The 25846-nt window shown below is 45.3% G+C and overlaps 1 protein-coding gene across 6 annotated transcripts in view; it reads left to right on the top strand.

The window, feature by feature from the left end:
- LOC129378691 (nck-associated protein 5-like) overlaps positions 1–25846 on the top strand; it is a 113653-nt gene that overhangs the window by 51602 nt on the left and 36205 nt on the right. For 5 of the 6 annotated variants that reach the window (XR_008608077.1, XM_055059118.1, XM_055059120.1 and 2 more), the window contains 2 exons: positions 14774–14837; positions 23896–24029. Coding sequence is in view for 5 of the 6 variants with exons in the window: in XM_055059118.1 (XP_054915093.1) it covers positions 14774–14837; positions 23896–24029 (198 nt within the window). In the remaining variant the exon portion in view is untranslated. Of the gene's footprint in view, positions 1–4084; positions 4490–14773; positions 14838–23895; positions 24030–25846 lie in introns of those variants that run through there. The other variant, XM_055059119.1, reaches the window with a different exon arrangement.

Here is a 25846-nt window from a genome sequence, read left to right on the forward strand (position 1 = left end):
TCCTCAAAGATCAAGTGTGTAACATACTGCCCCTGTCAGACCTCTTCATAGTCCAATCCAGATTATGGTTCCTCTCTCTCTTTGTTGCATATAACCACAGCTGGAATTAGGAATCCTCAAGATATCTGAGTTTAATTAGAGATTAGCGGTATCCGTGTTAATCCATCTCCTCCCAGCCATTAATCACTCAAGGCATTTCCTGAGATCCAGGCAGAGGAAGACAAAGTCTCGCTGGACCTCCGTCATCCTCTGCCTCATCCCGCCCCCCCATCACCCTGCTTAATGAAACATGACCGGAGCGCATTATCGCCTTCCTCATACCGCACACTTCATCAAGCCACACAGAAGTTACCATACACACAAATTTAGCCGCTCATGAACGCACATGCGGCAGTCTCTGGAGGGGCTCCGCCAGATATCTTGTAATTTGCATCAGTCTGGATGTTCAGCGTTTTTCCTTCTGTTGGGTAAACAAACATGCCGCTTGGCATTTCCTCCGCTTGTCTTGATGTAGACATAACTCCCACCCCTTTTCCCCCTAAACCCCTCTTTGCCTGACAGCTCCATGTCTCCTGGATGGATTGAAACCACAGATTGCCATTTTCTTTATCACAAATTCTTGTCAGAATCATCTTTGGGGTGCCAAATAAAGGACTCTGCTCTCTTGAGTGATGAATATCTGAGTGAAAACACACACCTTGACAGAGATGTCATAGAGGGGTGTGGGGATGGCAGGGACAATCATTCGTTTGTGATCAAACTGCAGTAGATTAATGCCATTGAGGAAAATACGTCTCAGCCAGCAGGATGTGTGAATGTTTTCAACTTTTCTTCACTACAAGCAAAAACAGATTACAAAAGATAACTAGGTTGTGTGCCTGCTTAAAAGCAACATGTGAACAACTCAAGTCTTTGGCATAGTTTTTGACATCAACAATCTCAACATATGGTACAACCATACCCATTTGTCCATGCAGGGTCATGGTACCTGCAGGGTCATGGTACCTATCTCCAGTGGTCATTGGAGGAAAGATGGGGTACACTCTGGATTGGTTGCTAGTCCATCAGAGATATGCTCTTGCCTAAGGCCAATGTAGAGAGCAACAAAGCTAGCAGTCATGGAAGAACATGCTGGCTACATGCAGAAAGACCACTTTGACTGGTTCAAAGGTGTTGATGCTTACTTGTTCCCTGCCTTCACACAATCACACACCGCCATGACCATCGTTGCATTACCTTTGACCACCCTCTGAAATATTACAAGTTCATATCAATTCTTCAGTCGCTGTCCCAGCACTGTCCTGTCTCTTTCCCTGTACCTCCTCCTTGTGGAATGCTGCCCTCAGTCTGTGTGTGTGTGTGTGAGACAGTGGTGGAGCCAGGCTGGCTGTGTGGGCTTCCGTGTGTTTCCAAACAGTGGAATCTGTCACCGACACCCCTGGCAGAGCAATAAGCGGAGCCTTAATGAGCTCAGCAGATCAATCAGCGCACATCAGAGACGCTGCAGAATCGGCGTGGACTCGTATTGTTGCGCTGCTTCACTGTTGACTAAACATACCCACAATCAGCACACCAATGCAGTCACTCCATGCCGAGGCTTTAGCTGCGCTTATATGCACGAAGCCGTTCATTACTTTAGCATTTCCAGTATAAACCCACACACTTATGCCTAATCTCAACCCTGATCCATGGAAGAGTCTTTGTCGCTCTGCAGACCCGAGCCATTGCTCAACAACTCTCAGCTCATTTTTGATCAGATTAGAGCAGAAGACCCCCTTCAATATTTCTTCATTATGATGCATTATATATGTTAGTGCTGACTCAGTCCTCCATTTGTCTTTCTTACCCCGATGGGACAATGGTGTCTAATTGGTGACCACCTGCTCTAAAAATCACATCATGCTTGCTCTATATTCAGATTTTCCTGCACCAAACCAGCTGTGCGTATGATATACACAATTACATGGCATCTTTGGTCACGTACACAATAACCCTGCATCATGAGTCTTTGGGTTTTGTGATGATGGATTGCTTCATCTGAAAGCAAATGTGACGGAACTTTTTGATCATTTGTCAGTCGTTAAAGCTGGTGTACCTTTCCGTGGAGGGTTCCCTCCTCCACCCACTCCTTCTCTCATGGTTCGTGTCATTGTTCATTGAAGACATTAGTGACAGTGAATGTGGGGCTCTAAGTCAGCCCCATCCTTTCAATCTCCCTTTTTAGCCGAGCGCTCCTGTCACCCAGACCCATTTAATTCCCCAATTCACCCGTCCGGTGGCCGGCCCCCTCTCTCACTAGTTCTATTGGGGTGCAGACAATGGAAGCCACCCCCCTCCACCCTCTTCCCTGACTCACTTGCCTCTTCATCCCCCTCTCCTCCTGTCCCTGGGCTCTTGTAGGCATCCTGCGTGGTAGAAACTGCTGGCTCCAGGCTGCAGTTTGTCACAGCCGTTCAGCTGAGACTGATTGTGATTGTGGCAGATGGGCCGGAGCTACTCAACCCAGGCAGACCCAAGCACTTCTGTCTGTCCTTTCTGGCCTTCGCTCCCTTGATCTCGACCTCTTCCTCGGTTGTCCCTATCTGTTCCCTCGTCACTGCCTTCTTTTTGTGTGCTGTTGCTCAGCCCAAAGCTCGGTGTTTGCTTCAGAGAAGGTGCCTGTCAGATCATTTAACAGCCTGAAGCCGTCTCACCTATCTGTCACTGGAATTAGTAAAGCAGGAGTTTTCCGTTGTAAACTTTCTTAAACTACACTAAAACTGTCACATTGTAAGATAGTGCCAAGCTGAGGCCAAACTTAGATCTACAGTGGCATCTGACACTTGTAAGTCTGCATTTCACCCAGTTAGCAATCACTGGACGTTTCAACCCAAAGTTCAATGTCAGAAACAATAAAGCTTAAGAAAATAATGGACCTCTTCCAGATGTGCCGTTGTACAAATGCATATGTTCAAATCAGCAGTGTCTCTTTGCTGTTCAAGCTATCTTCTTCTCTTCCACCTTTAAGCTAATATACTTAAACCCCCAAACTTGTTCAGCCTGAACACTCCTGGGATTAACAAAAGCTTGTGAACTGTATGTTTTGTTACTTGTCTACACTCATCCTGAGGCCATGAGGCTGGGTGGGGTAGTCGGTATTGTCAAAGACTTGTAAAGCCTCATGTGCAGCTCTGCTGTTTAACCTTCAAATGCCTTTTCACATGAGGTTCGTTTTGGTTTTGGCATTTGTGTAAGGTCCAATGTTGCAAAGTTTATAGGAGTGAGCATGTACCTTACCAGAGGCACCAAACGTTCAGAAATTTCTACATCCTCTTAGAGTGGAGGACTCTCCAAGTTTTTGAGATGTGTAATCCATGCTGTTAAGCAGCCTCTGCTTTCTGGTTATTACAGCCATGTGTAGAGCCAACATCTAACAATGACACATTTCCTTTTTTTTTCTTTTTTCTTTTTTTTCTGACAACATTGAGCAGGATTTTATAAAGCACATCTGTCTCTTGGTGGGTTAGCATTAGGGGATCTTCATAGGCTACTTGCAAAGATCTATTAATTTTTAGCATTCTTCTCAAGATAGTTCGGTCTATGATGTCGATTAGGTCGTGGCGTACTCGTCCAGGATGGAAACTGGCTTCATCCTGCAAAACTCACAAAGGAAGGAAACCTGATGAACAAAAGAAGAAGTGAAACCATTTGAGTTGAAACAAAAAACAACAAAAACTGATGTGCCAAAGTAAAAGAGGAATCAAGCAGACTGGAAAGCAGAACAAGGGCATGATCCGAACAACCGGAGAACAAGAACTCAACAGATCCCGAGGAACAACCTTCTGGTATCTTTATTTACGCAGACTTGTAGACACATAAAACCGTATAAAGGTTGAAATCATTACTAAACGAGGCCAACATTGAGGCTGAGACTCTTGAGTTGAACATTACAAGCCGGCTGCTGCTTGTTTTTTCATGTCGCCAAACTGGAGTTTAAGCCCCCCACCCCCTTCACTCTGCTGTCACCCCTAAAAAACTCCTCCCTCTGTGTTCAACCCCCACCCCGACCTGGCTTCTCCTCCCCTGAGGACAGAGCCACCTTCGGAAGGGCAGTGGAGCGGTAGCCCTCTCCCTGAACACATGTCAGACGTGCGGTAAGCCCGGAGAGCAGGGACGCAGAATGAGAGCGGAACAGGAGATGGACTGAGGAGAGAAATATTCAGAGGAACGACAGAGGCAGCGGGCTGGATGGGCGGGTGGAGGGACGGCACTCTGCTTTGAAGGAGGAGTGTGTTAGCAGCAGAGAGGAGAGTCGAGCAGAGTCGTTCAACACCGGCAGACTGTGGGAGACGGGGAGGGCGGAGGACGTCAGAGGAGAGGCGCTGCATTGTGGATGTAAACTTTATCATCTGTGGATCGGCAGGGAGCAGCTGCAGAGCAGGAGCAGAGCGTGCTGCTGGATTACCATGCGTGTCCTCTGAATGCACCAGGATGCTGCCTCTCCAGCAGGGTAAGGAGCCCGCTGTCATCAGCACACATGGCAAGGACTGAACTGCGTTACGGGCAACGCAACAGCTAGAGTTTACCGTCATGTAGTTCGATGCTGCACAGTCAGAGGAGCACGAGTCGCGATCTGCATATTTCACTCAGAATGATCGCTGTTAGCCATTTGCGGGGGGGCTGGTCTTGTTGCGACAGCGTGGGGTCGGGTTAAACTCCTTTGCTCCTGATTTATAGCAGAAGGAAGCAGATCTCTTTAAGAAAGACAATCAGTCATCGCAGCGGATTTTAATCTGCAGGAATGCACGTTTCCCTTCCCTCTGCTCCTTTTGTTTCCTTTCCACTCTCTCTAAGGCAGATTAAGTTTTTCAATCCGGCCCACTAATCCCACAGTGAAATGACAGCATCAGAACGGGGTCCGTGTATTGGTAAATAGCTGGGATTGTGCATAATGAAGGTCCCTCTGTAACGATCAGCTCATGAACTTTTTCCTGAATTAATGTAGCGTGACGTGACGTCTTCCCTCAGACTCAGCGGAACGGGATGCTCACAGCCAACACCACCAAGGATAGCAAAGTAGGATCCTGGACTCCGTCTTGATATTTTTGGCTGACTGTGTTATCTCTAAAAACAGAACTGTGAGGGAGTGTAGAAATAAGGGCATGGGAGAGTATGGGAGGTATCTCGACTCCCAGGCTGGTGTTGACAACACGCCAGACGCAAATGCCATTCTGTGGTGGTTTTTAGAGATGGAGTTAGGTTGCTTTTGTTGCTTGGAACTGGTGCTTCTTTTCACAAGAGGAGCCTTGTGTGGGATGCCCTTGACTTGTCAGCGATAAACATTATCCCTGTAAACCCCTAGAAAGAATCATTTGTTTTTATTTGTTACGTCGAACAACCAAAACCAAATGAAAACAAAAAAAAATCAGGCATCCAATAGTAGTGAAACCTAACATTTGTTTATGAAGTTAGTAGTATATGTAGTAGCCATTGCTAACAGTAGCTAACAAATATTGCTAATAGATGCTAATACCTCCTCAAACTTTGAGTATGTTGATGTCATTCCGAAAAATCAGCTCAGATTCATAAAAGGTTGAAATGTCTTTGCCACTCTGCTGGCTGAGCCTTTATTGATCAAAACAGAATAAAAAATTTGAACGGATGCTAACATCGCGCTAAAGCAACATCATGATCCAGGAGAACACGGTGAACTGCCCTCCATTTATGTCAACGTTTACACTCTTAAGAACCGCAGCGAATCGAAAGCAACGCCAGCTTCAGAGACGTGACAACAATTAAAGTTCCTCCAAATCTGCTTCATTTTTCTCATGCTTGAATTGTTAATAATTGTAACTAACACCAGAAGCAGCAACTAGTTGGCGCTTTATTATATAATTGCTAATTGTAAGAGCCATCGAAGAATGATCACGTTTTATTTATATTATTTTATGTTTCATATTTTCTCTAGATTATGACCTCAGGTTTCAACTAATATGCTGTCTACTAGACATCGTTAATGCAAATTATCATTCGAACTGGATAATTCATTCCATGTAAAGAGTCACTTCACTCTCTAGTACTCTAGACGCCCTGGGCTTCAGTTTGGCATTGGTGGACCAGTTAAAGCCTCTATTTGGAGCAGAGCAGCAGGCCGTCGATATCACCCTGCCACCAGGGCAGATGTGTTGGAAGGATGGGCAGTTTGAGCCCGCCGCTCTCTGAAACCTACCTGGGGATTACTGGATAAGAGGATTGCCAAGCGGAGGGATTTGATTTTATAGAATTAAAACTGTAATTCTCTCCATCCCGACTACGCAGACGTGTAGCTGTTTGTCCACAGAAATATTTCCCACCGCTGTGCTGATGTCATGTGAAAACTGTAGCACGTGTGTAACAGTAATGGCTCCCAAAATTTGGGTCAAGACTTTATTTGAAGTTGTACACCGCCAGTAGAGGAAAGTCTTCGCGAACTGATTATCTATCCCCAAGAATTGTTACACAAAGACCCCAAAAAATTGGTCATAAAATAACAAAAAAAAAGAGTGAATCTACTTATACCTTGGTGGTTTACGGTTCAGCAAGACCACATCACTTTCCTTGTTTAGATATAGATATGAAAAGTTTCAGACTGTGCCTGGAGCGCCCAGTGGCAGCACTCAGGAGGTGATTGTCATCAGCCTTGAAAAAAACCCAGATTAAGGCAATCCCAACCCATCATGCATTCTATTGTATTTACTTCCACCCCTCTAACTCCTGTCCATCACATCGCCTCTCACTCCTTCACATCCGATTTTCCCAACTCCCGCCCTCCTCCCTCTGGCCCTCTCTCAGTATGTGGCGCTCCATATTTGGTGGCCCTCAGCCGCTGTATTGGGTCCAGGTCAAACAGAATTATTAAGGAATGTTCCCTAGTTCTATGGCTGGCCCAGTAGGCCGCGGCATGGGAGCATTTCCTCTCCATTGACAGCCAGAGGACTCCAGCTCTGACTGAGAAGGGGAGGACTCTCCTTCCAGACAACTTTCCCATATAATTCCTACTGTCTCTGCTGCGATCACTGGCGCTGTGGAGCCGTAAGCTGGTTTAATGATGTGTACGTGTGAAGCAAATCTCACCAGCCCAACCGAGCCTTGTTGAGACACTGCTTGTGTGACTGCAGGCCATCCAGCTCAATTAAGGGTGCTTTGAATGCATTCCTCCCTCTCCCCTGCTCGACATTTATCTCTCCCAGACTAACTGCTTGTGGGATCTCTGAAGGCGACCCGGTTCTGCTGAGCTCTCTCTTTCTGCAAATGCAGCGTCTGAAGACAAAAGCCTGATTAAAAAAAAAAAACAGTCTACGTTTTTATTAACAAAACGGACAGAAGAAAAGAAGAAATGATCATCCGGATGAGACGTCGTTCTTCGTGTCTCCCTGAACGCTCACAAGTTGGAAAAAGCAGAAGGAAAATAAATGCGCTACCTCATGACTGCTCTCTTTGTCTCCTGTTCGCTGAATTTAGTGTAAAATCACTCGGCAAAGATGTAAAGTTTAATGGTGCAACACAGTTTATAACCAATAAAAGGCTTTTATTTGCTTGTTATCAATGGCTTATTGCATGCACTGACTGTTTAGCCGCGAGACAAAGCATTGCCCAGGCACCCTCGCTGAACGTTGAGTCATGGCGTCATTAGAGCGTTCTTGTGGTTTCCAAACTACCCCAGTGTTTGCATAAGGTGCTCTTGGATTCATTTTTGCATTTAAACGACCTGCTTTCCTGTCAGAATCAGGCTAAAATATAGTTTGTTTCACAATAGAGCGCACTCTGTGCACCTCGGCTTACAGATCTCCAACTTCTCTTTTTCTTTTTCTAAGAGCTTTTGTTGATGTGTCCCATGGCGTTTCAACTCTTGGGGAAAAAAAAATAAAAATAATCCCCAAACTGGATTTGTTTTTTAGGTCATATACTCGCATGCCAGCAGTTTACAAGATAATATGCTGCTGCCCTTGTTTTAGTACACACAGGCTTCCCGTTGACACACTTTCACTCGAGCATGCAAGTTTTTTAGCGTTCCCTCTTGTTTCGGATTACCTCTCCTGCCGCTGTGAGGCTGTCAGCGGAGCGAGCCGTTTACGAGCTCGGAAAAGGAGTCGGCGTTGCGTTCTGGCTTCGTGCAGGGCCGGGAATGTCAACAAACCTCACTGCTCCGCTATCTCCGCCGTAAATCATCAGATAATAGTTGGAGAAGCCCGTAGGGCCGCATCCAGAGGCTGGAGGTGTTGGCGCAGCTGGAGAGGAAATGGATGGAGGGGCTGCTGGAGAAGCTCACCTTCTGAGTTGTAAAACTCTTTTCCAAACACCACTCATGTTGTCTTTAAGGTGTTCTGGTGACAGAGTGAGTAACTGCAAGAGTACTGACTTTTAACTGCTGGATTACCAGCATGCCAGAGTGGCCAGGACTCTACGGCAACTGAAATAACACGGCAGAGAGGATTCCTTGTACTTTATCTCTCCATCAACACCGAGTTGCCTGCAGGAATGTTGACATCTTTTATCAAAGGGAAAGCAGAAGCCCTTTTATGGTACATCTAAATCAAGTGAGGCTACTGAAACTGACCTTTGTGAACCAGCCAGACAAACATCCAGAGATGGCTAACAATAAACGCTAAAGACCTTTGGGCCAACTGCTTCTGTTTACTGTACCTTTGTCTGTATTGTATGTGAAGCGGCCATTTGTCCGCCTCTGCAAATGGTCACGCTTTTGGCTTTTGTGAAATATTGTAGCTCCAGCACATCCTGCATTCGTCAGCAGGACCTTCCAGCTCTCTGTTACGGCAGTGAATGTGTCCCTGCGCCCCGGTCACCTCTTTGCGACAGAAGCCATGGAGTCAGATCTAGAAGTGTCTGGTTTAGCTTTTTTTTTTTAAATGATGTTGAACCTTTGTTTTGTTTGAGGCAGAGGATGTTGGGATGTGTCTCTCTGGTAAAGACTCGCTGGTATTTGAGAGTTGGACGTTGTGGAGGTGCTTGCAGTGGTTGTTATTTGTGAGTTTGGGTCATTTCTGAGACCAATCTGGACTTTTCCAGACGTCCAAGAACTTTATGAAGAGTTGTAAGCAATAAAGACGTTGCTTAGTGGGCAGTCACCTTCTTGATTTTACTGAAACAGTTGATGACCCATTGAGGTCAGCACACTATCTCTTTGGTGTGTCCAACTTATTCAGCTACAAATGAAGCAATTTGGAGGACATTTTCTGATGACTTTTTCTTTTATAGGCACCACAAACCAGATTAAATAATATGGCAAGTTCATAACTTAACTTACTGCTGAATGAGCCAATAGACAGGATTTGAACATCTGAAATTATGCACACGTGAGAATAAGAAGGGAGTTTTACAAGTGTGGGCTAGAGATCAGAAATGCAAGGAGACAAACCATCAAGGTGTTTGTCTGTTTGTGAGAAACCACAAAAGAGCCATCCTTCATCTTTACAGAACCGGCTCTGCTCCGGTGCTTGAATATCTTTGAAGTGCTTGAACTCTGATTAGGCGTTGGCTCCAAGACATCACTGGCTCCACTCCCCACATGAAACGCACATTAATAAGCGTTTCCCACAGGTCATTATGGCGCCATTAACCTAATTCACTTCTTATGACCTGTGTGCCAGCATTCATTTCTGCAACAGTTCAATAGTGAAATAACCACTGGATCTGAGTCAGAGATAATTGTTGATTAATTAGGTTTCAAGTGCTTAAGAAGTAGATTACTTTGATAAGTCAGATTATGTAAGAGCATCTAAAACCCTTTTACTCAAACCTATGAAAGTACTCATCTTCTTTACCCAGGTCTCGTCTACAGAAAGTACAACACCGTGAAAGGTGCTCGCCCTTTGCGTGGCGTCTTGGCTCCTCTTCAAACATTCCTGCCTTCAGACATGACTTGGCGTCACATCTCGTGAGGAGCTTCTCCTTGAGGCGTGCAGCTGCCTTTCTGTACAAATCTGTAGCGACGGGAGCGTCTGCCTCAACACAAGTTATCGTGTTTGTTTTCACTTTTGTTGCCCCTCTTAAAAACGCAGGTAAGCGTCTAAATCACAAGGTAATTGTTATCCAGCGAGATTGTCACTTAAGCTCCATTATGTGTCTTTGTGGGACACAAGCTGACGACTTAGACAAACAAAATCTGGAGGAATGTGAGTGCGTGGCTTTGAGGGCTGACGCTGGTGGCTTCCTCCTTCTACTTTCATATCTGTGCAGCTTTAACACTCATCTCTCTTTAATCACTCAGACATGAAAGATTTACAGTTGTGCGCCTGCAAGTATTCGCAGGTCTTTTGCCACCATGTTTGCACATGTGCGTTCATCCGTGCGCCCCTGGTGCGATCAGGTCTCTCGCCGAGATCTGCTGGTAGGCGAGCTGTCTGAGAGCGATCGGCCGGAGGAGGGCGTGGCGGCCCGGTGTGTCGAGGCCATGTTTAAAGCACATCTGCTCCTCCTGGACTGGAATGCATCTGAGGCGTGGAGACAATCGAGGTCAGGCCCCGCTCGGAGAAAGAGAAAACACTCAGACAGAGAGGCAAGGGGTAATCCTCGCTCGGCGCGAGCATTCCTCTGAGTCTCAGAGGGTTTCTCATGAGGGATTTCTGCTGCTTCGGATATTTGTGCTGAATTAGTGTTTGACCTACTAAACGGGGCGCTTTCCTCGTGCAACCATCCATCTTTTAGAATCTGCGACCAAATCTTGTCAACCAACAACAGCAAGGTGGCCAGGCATACTCACACGCATCCCTGATGTTGTCAAACTCCAGGCACTCAGCATCTTGTTCGCTTTGGAGGAAAATGTTTCTGATTGTGATGATGTCAGCTCGCACTACCGCATTCTGCAGCAAGTCCAAACATACATCCTGGTATCAAGTTGTGTTAAGTCGGCCCTTGTTGCTGCTGTTCACAAGGCCTGCAAGCATCCGAATCGAAGCAGGATCTGGCCCAGGAACTGCTCGTTCTTTTAAGCATGGGTTAACAACATGACAGTAATTATAAGTGTTTATTTTTGTGGAGTTAAGCGTTATTTTGGCACATGGCGTCCTGAGAAGACAGAGTTTCTTTGTTTGCTCACAGCAGAACCTCATCACATTTCAGCTCGTCAATAATTGATGCTCTGCCGCGGTGAGGCAAGGCTCTCTCCGCCTGGTCCTGGCTCAGTCTGTGTGGGTGGGTGGGGGTGGGTGGGTGTGTGTGTGTGTGTGTGGGTGGGTGTGGGCTAGAGGTGCTGACATGTGGCTTCTGTCTTGCCGCTGGCCCTGCGCTGCAGACGGAGCCCGCTGCAGGAGGCAGGAGGTCAGGAACCAGCTGTGCGCTCGGGTCAGGCCGCTGCGCAGCACCTTCTATGGTGCTCTTCGTGATTAATTGGAGCTGCCTGATGCGCTGGGCCTGACTGAATGGTCACAGATGTGCGAAGGCCCAACCTTTATATGCATAAAGCAGATGAAAGTCTTCACACTGAGGGCTAAAGCTGTTCTTTGCATCCTGAGTGTTTAAACTCTGCTTTCCTGTCAGGCTGGGTTGTATGTCCTAACGCATCAAACGCCTCGCTGCACCTTTTGTCCCACGCTGCGTCCTGGGTTGAGGGTTTGGATCTGAGCAGGGCTGTTACATAACACGGCTGCACGGGGATTAGGGACGGGAATGACTTGTCCAAGCCTACATCATAACCTCCGATCTGGCTGGCCTCTTTGACCGTGGGGATGGATTGCGCATCAGGGCCTCTGCAAGCACTCACACTCAACCTGGAACTCCTGCAGGGTGAGAGGCAAATTGTGGAGTTTTGTCTGTTAACAGAGCAGAATGGAGCTTATAATTAGATGGTGTTGAGAAGAATCAAAAAAAGCATCAGATCCAGCACTTTTCTCCTCTCTCATTATGTGCTTAGCAGCAAATAATGTTTGGATTAAAGCTCCCCTAAATGTCTGCCTCCCACAATGCAGTTCCAGAAGAACATGAGTCCAACGTGTCGGCTCAGGTTGGCGAACGCCTCCCACCATGACTGATCATGCCCCCCTAACCCTGAGAGTTTGTGTCTTTGCATGTAGCGAAGGAAAACAGCATCAGGTTCGGGGTCTGGAGAGGAGGCAAGTGGAGGTGCTGCGAGTGCTGCAAGGTCAGAGTCCTCTTTGGCTGGGGTCATGGTTCGATTCGGGAAAAGAGGGACGGACGTTGACGTTGTTGAACAGTGGACATAGTCTTCACGAAGTGACCAAGGGCACGTTCTAACTGATGGAGTCTTGGATGACTTCCTGGTCGTTTCCCTGGTCTTAAAACTTGCCCGTTTCTCATGTCACAACAGAATCTTTCTCCACATCCGGCAGCATCAGGTGATTCCTCCCTGACGTCAGGTGACTCCAGATCCAAGGGAACTGTTGGAGGTCGGCATCCACCTGCTGGTTGGAAACATGATCACATAGCCCACTGTGGGTACAAGTAAAGCTCACGTTTTCCCAGGCGTTCAACTTTAAGATAAACAGTATAATGTACATGTTTTTAATTTCACCCTACACCAAAAACAAGACCAAAGTTGTAGTAAAGCAAAACTATCCCTCATAACGAGTCATTTAGTTACTTCGGCCATATGTTCCAACCATTTTAGGTGACATTGGAACAAGTATGTAGTGTTTACAATGTCTCGGACCAACCCCTAACAATAACATAACAAAGTTCAGGCTTCGACGATGGAGATGACTCAAGATAAACCCCTTCACGTAACAGCCTTGGCGTTGATCCATCTGGCTATTTTTGGGGCTGGTTTACACAGCTGGTAGAACTTCACAAAGTGAGTAATTGGCCAAAATGGGGGCTTGAAGTTTACATGACATATTCAAAGTAGATTTGTTGACAACAGAGGATTGTTTGCTGGAATATCGCTCCCCTCTGGCTAGCTGAATGTCACCGGTTAAGCATTTTCCACCGGGGTTCTGTTTTGACTACTGCTGGTGCCAATTACTGTAATTATGTTTAATGCAGAATGTCAAACTGCTCTATATTTGTCTATGATTTTCTCGGCGGTGTAACTGGCTCTCGCTCTGCTGCTCCTGAAACATGCCTGCTCATAAGTGGGCTGAAATTTAACCCCTTAAAGGGCCGACGCTCAGCCATAACACAGACTGGAGGAATGCCAGGCGGTCCGGCTCCAACAAAGCACTATCTGCCGTGAGAACTTCCAGATATGCCGTGTTTGTCTTCTCCTTTTTAAGGCGGTGTAATGATGCGTAGAGCACGGGACAACTGTGGAAGTGGAGCATGAGCGGATGAGTCAATCAGGTGTGTTCTCGTTCAGAAATGATTTTAAGTGAGGAACAATTTCACTCACCCGATTAGCTGTCACTATGTGTTTCTACACAATCCGTTGGGCTCCACAGACAGACTTACCTCCAATCTGGGAGTACTGGGAATTTGCAGCACATTTTTTCCGTCCAGACAGTCGAGTCATCCATCAACTCAACATCTGGGGGTGGGGTTCCTGACAGGTAGGCCGCTCCTAAACAATAATGTCTTGTTGTTAAAGGAGGCCAAGATGTTAGTCGTGAGTTATTTGGGGTTGGGGTGTTGGTGATTGTTTCTGGGTGTCTGGTCTGGTTAAAGAAGAAATGTGAAAAATGTGCAGGTGAGTGTGATGACTTGTGTCTGTCTGCTGGACGGACTGTTCATTTGGTATAGTGAGTTCAGTATTTGTGGATTGTTCTGAGGAATGTGACTCTTAATGACTCGAGGTAAACCTCTGTATTAGCTGCTTTTTTATATCTAAACTACTCCTAAGGAAACGCAGCTTGGGAAGCTGAAATGCATACATCCTACTTGACAAGCTATTTGCAAAGCAGCCAATCTAGGAACACTATTTATTGTTGTTGGTGCTGATTGGCTGAAAACTTGGGTATCAAAACTATATGCATTTTCATGGTCCATTCTGGTCCGAGAGTCGGTGTCCTTATACACACTGAAGACGCATCTTGTCCAAATTCAGACAGAGGACAATTCAAATCCAACAGAGTCAGATGCCATATGTTTTAAATTCACCCTAAAATAAAAACACGTTTTTTTGGTTTCCTTTTCTGCATATTAATATCATTTGTAAGTTGTTAAAATATGCTGACTCAAGTCTCTTCTCGTAACCAAAGCTGAGTGAAAACACGCAGGCGTCTTTCCTTCGCCTTGCTTCGTGACTTTCAGGTGCAAACCAGATGAGGCCAAAGCGTTTCTCCTCGTTTCGTTGTCACCAGAGCGACAGGCTGGTCTCGAAGCGCCGCCTCTCTCCGGTGATTCCTGACTGTTCTGAAGGGCCGGCTTTCAAACACGGTTCTTTATTATTCCCGCCAGTTTGCCAAGATTTATCCCATTAAAGTCTGGAATGCCCTCACGTGGGAAAAGGATCGAGTGTGAACACAGTCGACGTCTTTGTCCCGCCTGCTTCACGCGTAGCGGCGTGGAGGATGCCCTGCTTTTTGTTTCCTCTCGGGTTATTTCTGTCCGCACAGAACTGGAAGCTCTGTTCTGTGTAGCGAGTGGGACCGATCTGTCTCTGTTGTGTGTGTTTATTATGTAGGCGCGTGCGTGCATGTGTGTGTGTGTGTGGGCGGGTTTATCCCCAGGATGCCGCTGTTTCAGCTGTTTGGTGGAAGGGAACGGGAAAAGCAACGCCGGAAATCAGGACGAACTGAGCAACACGATTTTGATTTGTGCAAATTTGAGGAGACGCGGATCTGTGGATGTGTGCGTGAGCGGCTGTGTGTGCGCAGAAATGATCCGATTCTCTTGTTTTGTTCAGGGAAAAGCTGGCCGTGGCTCGCCTGCAGAGGGAAGTGGCACGGAGCAAGAGTGAAGGAACAATGGTAAAGTACTTCCTACCTCATTCACACTGACATAATGGCTTTGGGTATTTAAATCACAGACTAATTGTCAACATTTACTGTGGATCTTTTCTGAATCACCCATAGTTAACATTATCCGTTTGCTCCAATATATAGAAGAGTTTAACAACAAGTTTCACCTCAGTGTTTGGCTCATTTAGTCCTGATTGGTTGGAGTTGAGCTGAAGGAGCTCCCCCTCTTCCTCCCTGCCTCAGTTTTTCTCTGAGGCAGGTCAGAAAGTCGCAGCATGTGATGGAGCCACACTCAGCTGATGCTCCCACCGCAGGCTCAGCTGTTTGGCTTCACCCCGGTGACGCCTCTCGTTCTCTTTATAGCAACAGGCCCGCAGGACCAGCACACACATACACACACGCACACCGGGGGAGGGAAGATGAACTCTCAGGATGTTCGGGGTTGGTGTTGGGATTCTCCTGGATGCCTGCAGCTGAATCTGCTGGCTTTCTCGCCCTGCTGTGGACGAGGTCAGCAGCGGAGAGGTTTCGGCCGCAGGGCAGATCGTTTCTGCCGTTAATGCTCAGAGTTAGAAGCGGCGCAAATAACCACACACTCTCTCCCAGGCACAAATCATCCACATGCTGCGTGTTATTGTTTACGTTCGGGAATTTTGAGCATCCACAAAACGCTGGGGGGGCAAAGAGACTGTTCTTTAAGAACCGTTGACTAAATGAAACCTGGAGATGTAGTTGTTATTGATTCAGTGCAGTGCACAACAGCAAAACACTAAAAAACAGGCAAACATTTCTCACACAAAGAACAGAATATTCAGTCCATTTCAGTTTTGATATTTTAGGCTTTATATTTATTTTTCTGTTATCAATAAGTGATGGTCTGAACACAGCTGTGGTTGATTAGCTAATGTAAAAACCTGCTCTACTATTGATCTGTCAGACTTGCTGTTTAGGTCACCGTTTTTATTTTGTAGCTGATCTGAAACACACCGAATTCCACAGCACGACGACACGTCCAGGTTTTCATAGTCAAGCTAGCACAACTGAACTACTTTGCTCTCTCTCTCGCTACTTTTTTTGTGACTTTTACTTGACTTTATTGACTTGTCATACCGTTGACAATTAGTAGCATTGCACTGCGTCGTTTTTTCTTTTATATTTTACAAATACTTTTAAGATTTATGTTGAGAATTTAACAGCTAAAACCAGTGGTAATCACTGTCAGCCAGCAGCTTTTTGCCCTCCAGCACTGCAACATGTCTATCTTCTGGATTGATGCTTCCAGCTATTGTTTTGATGAGATAATATCAGCTGAATTTCTGATTTTTTATTCCTGCCTTGTTCTGGTTTAATTTGCTGAAGCTAAGGGTGACACCTGTGAGTGTCAGTACCCTCTGATTCCGAGGAAACACTCCTCTGAAGTGGACTGGGTGACATGCTAATCGCGAGAATGGGCGCCCGCTCAGGCTGAGTTATCTGTGCCAGACAGGAAGGGGCCGAGGATGGAGGGGAATATCACTAAGCTCCATTTGAAATTAGGATTATCCCAGTTGAATTGCCCTTCGCCGTCTCTCTGCCGTTCCTGGGAGGTTTCAGGGCTTTTCAGCGCTGCCTGGAGGAGATAATTGCCGAAGCGCTGCTGGTGTGAAGTGGGAACTGCTAACCAGAGGAAGACCCCCACTCTGAGCCCACCTTCGGCCCCAATCCCCATCTATTCACGTCCATTAAACCATGTGTGATCAAACTGAGCAGTTCTCCTCCGTTTGAGCTAAAAATCTGTGACAGAGATGTCTTCACAGCTCAGTGCAGCAGACCTGAAGCTTAATGGTGTAAATGACAGATTTATCCAGTGAATGTGTCCTTCTACTGGATCTCCTGATGTTTATTCTACAGGAAGAATAGCTCAGTTGAGCTGTTTAAGCTAGCATTAATACAAAAGATATAGTTCTGAATGTTCAACTGTGCTGGTTTCACTAGAAAAAGATGAAATATTGAAAGTATTTCAAAGGTTTCACCAGCTAATCTGGTCGAAAAATGACCACAGCTTATTGTTTTTTCATATTTTAAGATGTTAGCTTATCATGTTTACTCTCAGGGCAAACATTTCCGAGTTCCAAGTTGAACAAACACAAAGTATGTGAAATTAGGGGAGTTTCAAACCAAACTCGACCTGAAAATCCAATATGGCGACCTCAGGTTTGTTAAGAAAGACTAGGGGCGGAGTCAAACATTACACTCGGTCTCTCCAATTTTTCTTGACTCTTTGAACACAAAATGATCAGATTCCCACATCGTTTCACTCTCATTAATAATTGTGAGTTCATTGTATATTTTCTTCAAACACAGTCAAAAACTTTGCGTTGAAGTGAATGCTAACTCCTTCCCAGAGGTGGCTGTATTTCGTACTTCTACTACACCGCTGATATAATAATCACCAAACAATTGATCAATTGATAGGAAGAACATTTATTTATTGTATGTATAAATAAAATGGAAAAAAAACTGGCATTGTCTTGGATTGCTAATAGCTAGATTCCCACTTAGCTTAGCAGTCCAGCTCAGTTGTGACCACGTATTTTTCGTACCCATTAGCTTCCTAGCTTGTTAGAAAGCTAAGAAGTTAATGTACTAATTTCCAGTTTGATTGTTAACATGGCAGATGCTAACATTACAGACATTAGTGGCTAACAGTTAGACACTAATGTATTGTTTATGCTAATAAATTGTTAATATCTTCTTTCTGCCAGATTAACCTTTGGGCTAACGTAAACAGAAATCTTTGGCTAGCCCAATAGGAAGTCCTTGCTAGCCAACTCTGTCAACAGACCAAGTTCAAACTCAGAGTGCTTAGCATAGGTAAGTAAGTATGTCGAGCTTAAAGCACACCTTTATACCCAGGGTCCATAAGCCCAAGGTAAAGTGATACAGGAACCAACATTGTAGAAATCCTTTAAATAGTTCAAGTAGTTTGTTTAGGCTCCCCCACAAATCCGGCCACACAAGACATATTGTTCATGATGGGGGAAAACAGAGGATTTCGTTCCGAAACAATCCCTCTCTGTCAGTTTTCCAGTCAAGCCCTGTATGGACGGCTTCGCCACGCTGCAGGTTTCCTCTGGAATCCTCCAGGCGTGGCGCGGGGCCGGGCACCTCCCCGTCTCCTGCTCGCCTTTTGATGCCACTCCAAAGTGCAACCCCAGTCCATCGGGGGCAGGATGTAGGGGTTTCCTGAGTCTCCTGAAGGCACGCAGCGAGTCTGGGGGTCGGGGGCGGCCATTTAAGATCACGCCCTGCTGGAAACGCCTGTCTAAACAACACGAGAAAATAAACCAGCCGGCTTTGGGGAAACACTCGGCTTCATTTTTCCTCTGGGTTTGGTGCGGCCGCGCTCGCTCTGACAGACCCGAACGCATGCAGGATGGCTAGAGGCTCTGTTTTTACCTCACCGCCTCTTACTTTATGACACATCAGCGCAAAGCAGTGCATGATTGGAAAGTTAAAGAAAATTGACAGTTTTAAATTTTTCTTTTCAGTTCAAAAATGTCTTTTTGATCTTTAAGGGAAGTTAAATGTTCTTACTGATATTATTCAAGGTTCTTCAAAGGGTTGCAGAAGAGTGTAGGCAGGAAGGATCTCCTGTAGCAGTCTGTATTACAACAAATTTGTAGATGCTTCTGACTGAAGATGCTGTTTTTTTCCGTTTCTATACAAATCCCTTGATTTGTATTTATTTCATGTTTTAAAAATAATCTAATTTTTGCATTTTTAATATGATGAATTGTGTCGCCCACAAATAGTTTAAATTTGCAAGTTTTGGCACCATTGGTTTGTGGTTTAGAACCATTTTACAGGCCAAGTTCTTGATGGTTTGTCACAAACAGCGACTGATATTCTTCTGTGGAAAATAGCCCTGGATTCAATTGGAGAGGGCTTCTTCTCCAGCATACTTTAGGTTTTGAATTGAAGCCAGACAGTTAACTTAATAAGACCAAATTACAGACAATTTTGGCTTCAGAGTAAAATCTCACTCTTTATCAGAGTAAAATGGGCGGAGCACAAATTCATGCTGCACTTAGTTTAATTTCCATTGATCTATTTCTTCCCAAATATGACACAATGAATAGTTTTGAACAAATGCAAAGAAATCCTGGAGAAAATGAAATCAGGACGGATGAACTTTGTTACTGGAGACAGACTTCACAGCAGTTGTTCTTCTTTGGGTCAGTTTAATGAGAAGTCCTCTGGATAAGGGATTAAATGATGTTCTCCTCATCCCAGTTGATGACCACACAAGAAGAGCCACTGATTGATGTTGCTTTAATGAGCTGGCAGACCCAAGGTATGATACGTTATCTGACAGTGATTTATGAGGGTTTGAGACGCAGCTTCAGAGCGGAAATCTTTTGTGCTTCCAGCAGATAAAGAAGCGTTTTGAGGGTTTGAAAGAGGCGCTGGAAGGCTCCGGCCTTCCTCCGGGTTCTGACAGCTGTTTGTTAGAACGCGTGACAGCGTGGAGGTTTGGGGTCTCAGGTGTCGTCTCTGCAGATCGGCCTTATCAGAGCAGGCAGGGGCCGGAGCCGAGACGGGGTCCCCCGGCTCCCAGCGCTTGGTGTATTCACCGGGGGGACAAACGCTGACAGCCGGGCCCAAATCACACCTCAACACCGGGCCTTTCTACCTCCATCTATTGGTTTTCCCTATGAAAGGCTGTGTGTGTGTGGGGGGGATGATAGATGAGCCACTTGTATGGCTTAGCATATTCCTGGGTGCGTGTATTATTGGAATTATTTTCTGCAGCGCCGGAGGCTCTCTGAGCATGCTACCCTCTAATGTAGACATTCTCCATGATAATTGAATTGATGGAGTCCTGTGGGACACAAAGCGCCGACTTTTCACTGAATAAAACACTGTTTAGGCTCAAATCCATTTCAATAGAAAGTCACTTTTACGCTTTTTATTGTGTTCGAAATGAAATGTGATTGGAGAGTGTGAAACTGAGCTTCAGATCCCTTCGTGCAGCGTGATACGGAAGCCCAGAGCTGCAAAACACAACGTAGAAGATAAAAATGAAACAATGAAAATGCCTCATGAAATACTTTAAGTGATTCCATTCAATTAGTATATGAAGCACAAATAAAAACATATGGCTAACAATTGGATACAAACGTTAACATTAAACACAAGCAAGGACAATAAGTAACAGTTTTGGTTCTGTTTGGATTTTCAGACCTATATTTGGGTTCATTGCTTTCACACGGTTCTATTTAATGTCACTCAAACAGGCTCCAATTTATTTCAATGATAAGTCAGTTTTATGCTTTTTACTGTGTTTGATGTTAAATGGATGAGGACAGCAAATCCCAGCTTCAGATCCCAACATTTTAAGCAATATCAAACAATCGTATGGAAGGCCAGAGCTGCAAAACAAACTAAAAACATGTCTTGATGTAAAACACACAATAATTATAGATAATAGCAAAATAAAAAATAAAAAAATACAACAGCAAGGAACAATGTAGAATGCTTTTATTTTGTGATATCGATTTTTATAGATGCTACTCTTATTAAAAACTACTTGGGTCAATAGTCTTTTCAAGAGAAATCAAGTTTTTTACTTTTAATTGTATTTTGGAATGAAATTGTTGGTTTTAGTACGGAAGCTCAAATTTGCCAAACGCTAAAAAAAAGAAATTAGCACAGAAACTCAAAATGCACCATTATTTGAGAAGCAGACAAATATTTTATTATGGGATCAATAGATCCCATAATAACCGGTTTTGAAAGTGAAATGGTTGGCAATATCTCAGTTGTCGGTTTAGCTACGTTAGCTAGTTTTAGCCAAGGACAACTTCTAATTATGTTACAGTTTCTGAATGTAGCACAGACACAGGGTGAGTGTTGTCTTCATGTTTTATTTATGAACGAGGGACCTGCACGCTGCATTGTGTCCCTGATGTTTGCTTTAGTAGCGAGCCCCTGATCTGCTCCCGGCCCTTTGATTAGGCAAAGAGCTCTAGCAGAAGGAGAAAGGGGGGGGGGAAGGTTTCTGTGAAATGAAGAGATTATTGAGCCCCCACCCCACAAACTGCGTCCCAAACCCATGTACAGTTACAGATGGACGTCCTTTGCCAGCAGAGACAGAGTCGGGGCTTGTACAGCCACTTAATATGATAAAGCTGGCCTTTTACAGGAGACGGCATGGCAGGGACAAGCAGACGGAGCTCTAATTAATTTAAAGTCATTGGTGTATCGTGCAGAGGTATCACGGGGCTTTGAGTCTTTTAATGATTCAGCTCGGATGAAAGTCATTACTGTCTAATGTTGACCGAATTAAGGCGAGGTTCACTCCCGGAGGGTTGCAGACGAGACTTCTTACTACCTGTCTGATCTCACAACATGGAGAAACATGGAGAAAACCCAAACGTTTGGATCAGTTGTTTTTTTTCTTCTCGGAATTAGTAGAGTTCATTTAGACCGGTGTGTCTCTGGACATGTGTTTGGGATGATTGTCCTGCTGAAAGACCCAAATATGTACGTGTCCCCTGTCTTCAGGATATTGACTTGTAGATGCTTGCGACACATCCTTCAGTTTGCTTCCTTAGTAGGGCAGTTTAGGTCATCGGTTGGGTTTTACAACTCCATCACAGTCCGGACCACACACTGAATCTTGTTTTGGAGTAGATAAATCAGGCTAATGTCAGGTTTACGCTAAACCTCAACCTCAGCCCCATTGAACATGAAAGCCTCTTTGGGGCAAGGCAACCAACCAGACCCACACGGACTCCTTCAAAACTCGGTCTTCCCTTTGGACGCCGATCCTGTCGATTCAGCGCCTGCTAGTTTCTGATCTTGTCAGGGGAACGTTTTTTTTTAGCGTCTTTGGTGGGTTGAGTTCAACCGTCACTCTGGTTGAATTTTCATGCAATAAAAGAAGCTGACGTTGGCGAAGCGCACCAGAAGCGGCTCCAAACCCCGAGGCCTTGCGTCACGTTTCATCTGGCCCTGCCTGCGTGGGTACGTTTCTGCGTCAGGCAGAAAAAATGAAGCTGCTCTCCACGGTGACAGAGGTCACGTTCAATCCTGAAATCCCAGCTCGTTTCAGATATATGGCTCAGCATTCCAGTCCATTTGAAAGATTACCCTCTCTCACTCCCTCTGTTCCATTCGCTTTTCCTAGCAAGTGTACAGCGTTGTTTAAAGGGACAAAGTGAGGTTTTATCACAGGACTGCATTGCCCTCTGCAGGGCAAACCTGGCATGACACCTGGCCATCTTGATGTCAGCCAGTTAAACAGAGGATTATCTTCCTCAGTGGTTGGATCAAGTAAATAAATGTTCCCACGGGGAGTTTCCAGGCTTGATTTGAGCTGATTCCCTCCTCATGGCCACGCTGCTTCTCGCAGAATGTGCTTCCAATTAGCGACAGCAGCAGCAACAAACCAGTTCAACAAGAAAAACTGGCTACATAAAGATACAGTAATGCTTGACTTAATGAGTTTTGGCCTTGTAAAGTCGCTGAAATTATCCATATTGACCACAAAAGGCAGCGGCAGGGTTTTACTGCAGACGCTGACTGTTAATCGCGAGGTTGTTGGCGAGCGACGGGTTGGCGGTTCCTGCCTCGGGCGCTCGAGAATGAAGCTTCTGTGCAGAACAATACCTCGTCTAATGAAAGCATGCTTCGCATTTTTACCTCCTATTAAACCCATTTTCCATACCAGAACATGTTTGCACTTTATTACCAGCACAAATAAAGCAAGTTTCTGGGTTGAAACAAAAGGAGGAGAGTGGCTGGTTTCTGCTGCTGGCAGGGGGAGGGAAGACTTTATGCTTCGGTTTGGCTGAATTTATGGTGACCATTAGTGCCCCCCTTCTCCACCCTATTAGCCCCCTCACCCCTCCCCGCCACCCCAACAGGAGGAAACCCACTGTTGAGTAAAAACTCAGCCGCTCGTTGGGCCCATAAATTTATGAGCAGAGCGAGAAGCAGTCGAGCTTTTAAAGGTGACGCGGGTTTAATATCCTCTCCCTGACTGCTGACAGCTGCTGCTTCTGACAAAAGCACACCGAATGAAAGACAGCTCCCGATTGGCCGGTTAGCACCACCTACAACTCGCAGCAATCCTTGAGTATTCGTTTCATCGCAGCAGAACAGTTGCAAGCCATTGATTCTCATTGTTCAGCTGCTGTGCTTATTTCAGCCACTAGGTGTCCTCATAATTCTTTTCATATAAGTGATTCTGCAGCCTCTCTATTCTGCAGCCCTATATGCAGCTCCAGCTAAACTCTCTGGGCTTTTGACCGGTTTAGTGACTTTATGAGGATTTATTTAAGATGATATTCCTGGCAGGACTTCTCCAGATAGTCAATAAATGTCCAGCTATGAAACGGGCAGCCAGCTTGCAGCAGACGAGGCCAGGGAGCCTGAGAAACATTTCTCTCTCATTTGCTCCATCAGCTAGAATTACGTCCACCAAGATCGCGGGAAAGAGTCCAGGATTGGTCGCCAGAGGGTTTCTCTTCTCAGATTCTGTGGATAAACTCATAAATGGGGTGAAAATGAAATAAAAAAAACCCTGAAAACTGGACTTTTACTGGCTTTAATTTAGCACCTTCGCTCAATCTGTTTGCTTATTTTACATTGCATCAGTGGTGAGGTTTGTGTTTCTTCATAAACAGGACTCGCTGTTAGTGTCACGACACTTTTTTCCCCCTAAGTGATAAGTTGTCTCTGAAGTTGTTGTGATAAACTGCAATTGTTGTTTCAACATCATTTTCCTGTATTGTAATGGTAACGCGAGAGCGCATTCTGAAAGATCAATACACTGTCAATTTAACACTGGAGCTGGAAGACATTTTAAATATCCAAAATCAAAACAGAAAGCAACAAATTAAATGGATTATGAAGTGTCTGTAAACAAAATGTACTTGTGACGTGCCCCCGGGCAAGGCACTCAACTCCAAACTGCCTAACGATGTGCACATCGTCGCAGAAACGGTCAGAATGTTTGGAAGAGGGCGATATAAGTTCAATCCATTTACCGTCCGATCGCCATCCTGTCTGTCCACAGCGAGAAAAGCTGATCCACGAGCTAGAGGAAGAGCGCCGCCTGCGACTGGAGAGCGAGAAGCGCCTGCGGGAAGTGACGGAGGAGTCGGAGGTGGGCCGGGCGCAGATGGTCTCGCTGCAGCAGCAGTTCTCCAGGTACAATCCAGCTTCCTCTCTGCTCCTTCCGACTCTAAATTACAAATAATTTAGAGTCGGTTTTGAATCTAGCTGCTTCAAAACATTGTTTTTGTCCATTTCTGTCTAAGAAATTTGCCGTGAATATTCCTTCAATTCCACTTTTCCTTCTGCTGCTGTTATATTCCTACCGGAGCCTGAAGAACTCGTCGGTTTCGCTTGGCCCCCTTTAAAGCCAGGTGTTGCTCCAACCCTTTCGTGACCTCAACTCCGTGGCCGTCCTCTGCCGCGGCGCTGCTGGCGAATCAAGAGTCAGACGCAATAATTAAGAGATAGGCATGCACCGCTGTACTTGCGCAGGATTTCACATTGGCTGCTTATCTTCTCATTAAGTCGGCTGGAAAAATTCTGTAAATTTTAATGGTCCCGGCGTTCGCTGCCGGGAGACAGATGAAATATTTAGGAGCCATTAGAAAAGACGCGTCACGTGTTTGATGGCGCTGCGTTGGGCCGGTTGCTCCGCAGGCTTTCATCGCCGGCGTTTCCAGTCGATTCTCCGGGGAGCGGGCCCGTTTCGTTTCGCAGCGTGATCCTTTTATGAGCTGTTCCCAGCCGCTCCAGCAATTCATTCTCAGGTGGATAAATCATCACTGAGCTGCCGTCTCAACTTGTTTTTGTGTTTCTAACACAGCTCGCTGCACCTTGTCTCCAACCTCCACTTTGGTCTGGTTGATTTCTATCAGACGAGACTCCCTGTCTGATCGCGTGGAGTTTCTGTGGTTTTCTGCCAAGAAAATGCAATAAAAACAGAATCCCTCATCTCCAAAAGTGAGAGGTCGAATTAGCGGATAAGAGATAGTGAACCATCTCCATGATTTGGTCTTCCTCAGGTCCTCCATGAGACAGATAAATCTAGTCTCATTGGGCCTTGTATGGTTCGCTGATTTCGCAGACTAGACATTTTATGAAATGTCCGGACAGGACAGCCTGTCTGGATCTTTTTCTCTTAAGCAGCGCTGATTATTTACTTGATAGAACACAAGAATACGAAGTGATGGAAACAACAATTCAGTTCATTTTATTTGTATATCGCCAACAAGTGGTGAGCACTGCTAACTAAAAAGCAAGCTGTGCTTGACATGTAACTAATTTCACAATATTTTCTTGCCGTAAGAAGCTATACACCAAGAAAGTCTTGGACAAAAAACATAGAGGAAGGAGGGATGACTCAAGACTTCTGCACAGTACTCTCCGAACTGATATAAGTCAAACAACGGTTAATTGCATCCCTTCGACATAATATATGTTCTGATCAATTCAGGGCGTGTTATTTGTTGTGCATTAGAGGGAATGGAAACGTCATTCCGTCAATGTGTCTTTAAAACATCCCCGCAAATCACAACATTCAGACATCCAATCTCTTAAGCAGAGCGGGATCTGTTTGACCTCTGGGCAACAATTGATTTGAGTATTGCTAATTAATTGGTGGTAGTGCTTTGAATGATGACGAATTAGGCCACATGGTTGATGGCAAAAGCCCTTCAAATTGTTCCAGAGTTCTTACGCAGTCTTGGAAAGAAATTGAATAATGTCAAATTTAAGCGTTTTTTGTGAGTATTTATTTCTTTTGTTTCCATACTTTATTCTCTGAATTTGAATAGCTGAACTCCTTAAAAAAGAGTCAAGTTTAAAAGATGTTAAGATTTCCCACATCTAAAAATACCTTTCCTCTGTCACAGTTCAGACCAAAACATTTTTTACACAAACCACTTTGTCTTAGACATAGGTGTACACTCATGACATCGAATCCTTACATGCCCTCCCCCAACCAGTTGGGT

The sequence above is a fragment of the Poeciliopsis prolifica genome, unplaced genomic scaffold, assembly GCF_027474105.1.
Source record: "Poeciliopsis prolifica strain line A6 unplaced genomic scaffold, Auburn_PproV2 SCAFFOLD053, whole genome shotgun sequence".
NCBI lineage: Eukaryota > Metazoa > Chordata > Actinopteri > Cyprinodontiformes > Poeciliidae > Poeciliopsis > Poeciliopsis prolifica.